Source organism: Helicoverpa armigera, chromosome 15 (genome assembly GCF_030705265.1).
Source record: "Helicoverpa armigera isolate CAAS_96S chromosome 15, ASM3070526v1, whole genome shotgun sequence".
In the NCBI taxonomy this organism is placed as follows: Eukaryota; Metazoa; Arthropoda; class Insecta; order Lepidoptera; family Noctuidae; genus Helicoverpa; species Helicoverpa armigera.
Window position 1 is genome coordinate 3856194 of NC_087134.1, and position 6308 is coordinate 3862501.

At 37.6% G+C, this 6308-nt stretch overlaps 1 protein-coding gene across 1 annotated transcript; it reads left to right on the forward strand.

Moving 5' to 3' along the window:
* Positions 1-127: 127 nt before the first annotated feature.
* On the forward strand, positions 128-2926 carry LOC110371257 (ATP-dependent DNA helicase 2 subunit 1). The gene has a single exon (XM_021327415.3). It carries the CDS (start codon positions 1093-1095, stop codon positions 2878-2880), a length of 1788 nt encoding a protein of 595 aa, XP_021183090.2. The 5' UTR covers positions 128-1092; the 3' UTR covers positions 2881-2926.
* Positions 2927-6308: the final 3382 nt, after the last annotated feature.

Sequence of the window (6308 nt, forward strand, 5' to 3'; positions counted from 1 at the left end):
AAACAAACAAGTTTAATTAATAAAAAACAACAACAGAATAAAAAAAAATAACAATGATTAAATGTTTTTTGAGAAATTGAGTAAGTATTTAAATATGTATAGGTTTTACACCCAGGCAATTGATAAAGTGATTAAACAAATAAATAGTGGAATTAGAATTTTCTTTCAAATTATAGTTCATTATTTAACGTTACCTGTTTGTTTATACACTTTGACTATTGTGATGTATTTAGATTATTATAACTTTAGTTGAAGGTAAAACTGGTGTAGTAGTCACAAACAACTGGCAGGCTGGCAAAACCCAGAACAAAAACGTGATTGATTTTCAAAAATATTTTTAAAATACTCTATTTCCGCCCGCGTTTCCCAACGCATCCTGATAGAACTACTTACCTAGGTTTCCGAAAAATAAAAAAAGTTAAAATATTGCCAACTAGCCTCTGGCCGCGGTTTCACTCGCGTCCTGGATGGTGACAAAAACTATCCTATATCTTTCTTCCGGGTCTAAGTTACCTCCCCTCTAATTTTCAGCTTAAACGGTTCAGCCATTCTTGAGTTATAAAATGTGTAACTAACGCGACTTTCTTTTATTATAATAAATATACTAGCCGTTTTCCCGCGGTTTCACCTGCGTCCCGTGGAAGCTACTGCCCGCACCGGGATAAAATATAGCCTATGTTACTCGCTGATAATATAGCTTCCTAATGTTGAAAGAATATTTAAAATCGATCCAGTAGTTTTTGAGTTTATCCATTACAACCAAACAAGCAAAGTTTTCCTCTTTATAATATAGGTATAGATATCAATCTCCATTGAGCAGCTTATAACATTGAAGGATGCAAGAAAAACATTATAGAGCTTTTTGAACGGAAATGTTCAATCACTATTTGTCATCAATGTGAATGTCATTGTCACTGTCATCTTGTGCGCGGATTAAGGATTTAAAACTTGTCTTGACTTGTTTATTTTTGGTATTTGGGAAATTACTGCAAATTTTCTTGTAAAACACAATAATAAATTAGCACTGAAAAGCATAATCTGTAAAACGTAAGTAAGCTATATAGATTTTTGATTTAAATAAAATTCGATAAGATGAACAGCGATGAGGAAAATGAGAACTTGCCTGAATGGAAAGGCATTCCCGCCACAATTATATGTATCAACAGCTATGGCCCTAGTGCTCTAAACTCTGCACAAGTTGCACACACGGCTACCTGTAGAATGATGCGCCAGTATTTAAGAATATCCAGCTCCCAACTCATCGGAGTTTGTTTATATGGTACCGAAGGATCAAACACTTCAGTTTTTGGAATAAAAAGTGTTGAAGAAATTTTTCCACTCTCATCGCCAACGTTAAAAGATTATAAGAAACTCCAAAACATTGAAATTTCGTCTTTGAAACAAGCAAAAGAGTTATCACTATCAGATGTCCTATGGTACTGCAAGAAAGCATTTGCTAGTTGCAAAAAACAGCTCTCCACCCGGACTATTATTATGTTATCCCGGTTTGATTTACCTCCATTACAATCTGATGAAAAACCAGCACTCAAGAGAGTTGTAGATTTGGTTGATTCAAATATTGGAATAAGACTCATCAATGTTGCTGAAACTGATTATGATGTACACCCATTCTATGCAATCTTTTTAAATGAAGCAAATAAGGGAGAAGACGTAGCTTTACCCAAAGCAATTTGGGATCCCAAGGAAGTGGAACACATTATGTATCAACAGGCACATCGCAATTTACCAGTATCTAGACTGAGTTTTGAAATAGGTGATGGGTTCGCAATTGGAGTTGGAGTATACAGTCTTTTGAAGGATTATGGACAAACAACACAGAAATCTTCTGATTTAGAAAGAGACACTAATGCAGTTCTTACCAGTGTAAATAAAACAATGAAAGTTAAAATTGATAATGATGAAAATATGGATGTTGATGAGGCAGAACAAGAGTCAAGACCTGTCCCGTTACTGAAGTCAGAGCAACTTCACTATGTCAATCTGGGTGACGAAAATATTGAGTTCACAGAAGAGGAAAAGATGACACTCAAAAATCCATTTGGGCCTCCCATGCTAAAACTTCTTGGATTTAAACCTGCTAGTGTCATATGTAAAGAAAAATGGTTTTACAAAACAGGCTATTTTTTATTTCCCAGTGAAAGCACAATAGAAGGTTCTTTTGTAGCATTCAAGGCTTTTCATCAAGCTTGTGCAGAGACAAATAAAGTTGCAATATGTGTTTTGTGCACCAGAAAAAATGCTAAACATAATATTGTAGCTCTTTCTCCAACTTCTCATCCCCTTGGTCTAAATGTTGATATAGGATTTGATGTTATTCGTATACCTTTTGTAGAAAATGTACGAAACATTCCAGTTTTTGAAGAAGATGAACAAGAACCAATTTGTCCAACAAATAAAAATGTTATGATGGACATTTTGAATAATTTAAAGTTTGATTATAGTCCTGGTATGTTTGAAAATCCTAAACTACAATCACAGTACAAAGCCATTGAAGTAAAAGCCCTGGAGGAAGAAGAAGACAATGAGCCCTTCATAGACACAACTAAACCTGATATAAAGAGGTTTCAAGGATTGCAGTATGATTTATTTTACGAATTGTTTGGCCCTTTCTCAGCTAAAGCTATAAAGAAAGCTACATCATCAAGAGATGGTGGGCCTGAAAGAAAGAAGACAAAACTCACAGATGGCCTGATTGATGAAGAATTACTCCAAGAGAGACTTGATAATCAGAGAGTTAAGGATTATACAGTCTCACAATTGAAAGATATATTGAAAAGTAAAGACATTCCCGGCTTACCTGCTTTGACAGGTTTGAAAAAGGATGAGCTTGTTAAGTTGGTTTACAGATATTACAATTAGTTTAAGATTTGTATGTTTTTTTTTGTAATAAACATTATTTAAAGCATTTTTTTTATTTTATTTTTTTACCCAGCAGTTTCACCTGCGCCACCTGGACAGAATATAACCTTCTTTTATTACTAGCTTATGATGTCCCTTTGCTGGGCAAAGGCCTCCTCTCCTCATCTCGCTTCCACACTTCCCGATCTTTTGACCGAGTTCCGAGTTCATCAATTTCGATAATAAGTGTCTAGTTAGGCCCAGACAATAATAACTGCCTCGTTGGTCTAGCTGTCGCAAGCGCGGCTTCTGCAGCACGTGGTCTCGGGTTCGATCCCTGGTCGGGCTGAAATCTAATTGCTTTCACAATGCAGCCCGGATAGTGATGTAAAATGAAAAAAAAACGATTTGTTTTTTTTCACTTCTTTGAAAAAAAACATGAAAAAAAACTTTGCATCGTTGTTTTTTTTCTAAATTTGGTTTTTTTTCTAGCGTAATTTTTGGTTCAATTTTCAGAATTTCCCTTTCTTTGAGTTAATATCAATGAATGTTGAAAATATTTTTATCAGAAAAGTACCGTAGATTCAAGAATAAACCTAAGACTATCTTGTAATCTTAAGTATTAATCTTTAACGGTAAATGCCCTAATAATTTTAGGGTTATTATGCTCTTGAAAATAACCAGGCCCAGAAAAAAAACAGTTTTTTATCAGGGTTTTTTTTCAAGGTTTTTTTTCACATTAGAAAAAAAACGGTTTTTTTGCAACACTAAGCCCGGAGCCTGGAAGTTGGTGATTGTCACACCCGTGTATCGGAGAGCACGTTGATACACTCCATGAACTCCCCTATGTATTTCCCTTATGAACTCTCCTATTTTTTCCTTATGTAAATTCCATAAACTCGCCTTTGTACTGCCTTGATGACCCCCGATGTACTCTATGAAATCGCCTGTTTTTATTACCCTGGGATGGTGTACCTTCCAAACAGTGAAAGATTTTTTCAATTGGTTCAGTAATTCCTTCCAATAGATACCTTATACAGGGTTATTGGTAACACATTAGCAACCTTGCAGGACTGTATTACTAACATCATAAACTACAACTTTTGTTCTATGACTTTTTCTAAAACATAATCAGGGGCGTAGCTACCGCCGTATCTGCCGTATCAATTATACGGGGCCCCCGGGCCACGGGGGCCCCAAAAGTGTGTAAGGACAAAAAATAAAAACTTCCTATACTCTATCCACGGAAGCAAGAGCTAAAAGGTAAACAAAGGATGACACTTTTTCAAGATGGCGGTATAACCCGACCGATGACAAAACGTCACATTTTTGTGTAAAATGTTCGCAGTATCTGTGATTTTGTCATCGGTCGGGTTATACCGCCATCTTGAAAAAGTGTCATCCTTTGTTTACCTTTTAGCTCTTGCTTCCGTGGATAGAGTATAGTTTATTTTATTTTACAAATATCAAAATTCTGAAAAGCAATTCTTTTTTTTTCCCGCCTTAAGCGTGCCTTCAAAAGTTAACAACACTCTACATCGTTATGGCATGCTGCGGGACTTCCCCGTTTTACTTACTTCATCTTCAACTCAGCGGGGAATCCTTCATCGATATCGCGATTTACGTGTACGTTGTTGTACTTTACATTGGATATTAAACCACGGAGTTAGTAGCAGCATAAGGGGGGGAAGAGGGCGGTCCGCCACTGGTACCACGTCTCGGGGGGTGCCATCTCGGTCGACACATATCTGCACGACCAGGATGGAACGGGAAGAAGGGACAAATCACTGAGGGTGCCATTCTAATCTGCAAAGCCTAGGTTCACTACCAGTCACTGCATGCTATTCAAAGAAGACGGATCGCAATCCATACAAAATTGCCCCACGTCCTATAACAATGTGACGGATCTCAAAAAAAAGAAAAAAATGTTAAACATAATATGGCATACTCTCTAATTTCTTTTTTTCACACCTTCATATGAAAAAAATGCTTTAAAGATTGTTTAGGCGCTGTTACGAAAACATCGTTCATGGGACTATTTATGGAATATTTTATTAAATTATTTTTTTCTCAAAACTTAAAAATTTCACACTGATTTTTAGGGTATAGTTAGAGAGCTGATATTTTCACAGATGATGTATTTCTGTTGCCGCTCGCTATAACAACAAATGCTGAAAACTAGAATTAAATAAATATTTTGGGGGGCTCCCATACAACAAGCATGATTTTTTTGTCCGTTTTATAAATAATGGTACCTACGGAACCCTTCATGCGCGAGTCCGACTCGCACTTGGCCGGTTTTTATAAAACATGTTTGGGTTTTTTATATCCCAAATTTCAAAAATAGCTCTTTATAAGTTTGCAATGACCCGTTTCCGGTTTCTTTACGTTAAATTAAACCTAGCAAAAACCACCACGAATGATTTCTACACGATTTTTAAGTACTTTTATTTACAATTTTAATCCATGATTATTGGGTGGACTAACTATTGAGAATAGTTAGTCCGCCGCGGGTGCCACCCGATGCTACGCCGCCACCGCACGGAGTGCAGTGCACTGATAATTTACGCGCTTTATATAAATGTGCATTAAATGAGTGAAAGGAAAATAGATTATCCCAGCGGCGCTGAGAAAAGAAAAACTTAACAGAAAAGGGAAGAGGTTATAAAAAAAGTGCCATATAAGGGCCTCCAAACAATTTTTTATACGGGGCCCCGACAAGGCAAGCTACGCCACTGAACATAATACATTTGCCAAAAACAAACCTACAAGATTTCATTGTTCTATCTAACACATTTCAACTCTATTTTGCTATAGTGATAAAATTTGCACGCCCCCACCATTTCTTCACCAACTAATGGCCCGATCGAAACCAGTCGAGCGATTAGTCGACCTTAGAGTGTGTGGACGAGTCGAGATTATCACACACTACAATGAATTCGTGTGGCGTAGAGGGTTTGCACTTTTAGAATGAATGCAAGATCTTTACCTACCCACGCCTCCCGCGCACTATTATCGTAACTAGTCATACTTTTGAATTGGTAACAAGTCAAATAAACAAAAATATCGTCTTCACGTACCTACTGTGTGCCTCGGTGGACGACCACTATCCCAGTATCCCTGATGGCATGCCGGAATTGCCCGTAATCTCGTAACCGCTGTGTGGCGGCTGGCATTGTTACTCAGCGAGGTGTAGGGATGTTTGGGAATCGTATGGCGTATTGGCGACAGGCTTCCGAAACATTGTCATCACACCTAGCAAGCATTCGCACCATTTCCGTGTACTCGACATTTGAATATCGATACGCCATACCGTAAAGATAATTTACGTTCGCACAACCGAATTTCGCTACAAGGACACGTATGACGCGACGCGGGCGCATAAAAAAGACTGACGGCCGCTCGTAAATAGGTCAAGTTCAAACGCTCCCCCGCCGCCGCCCGAGCCC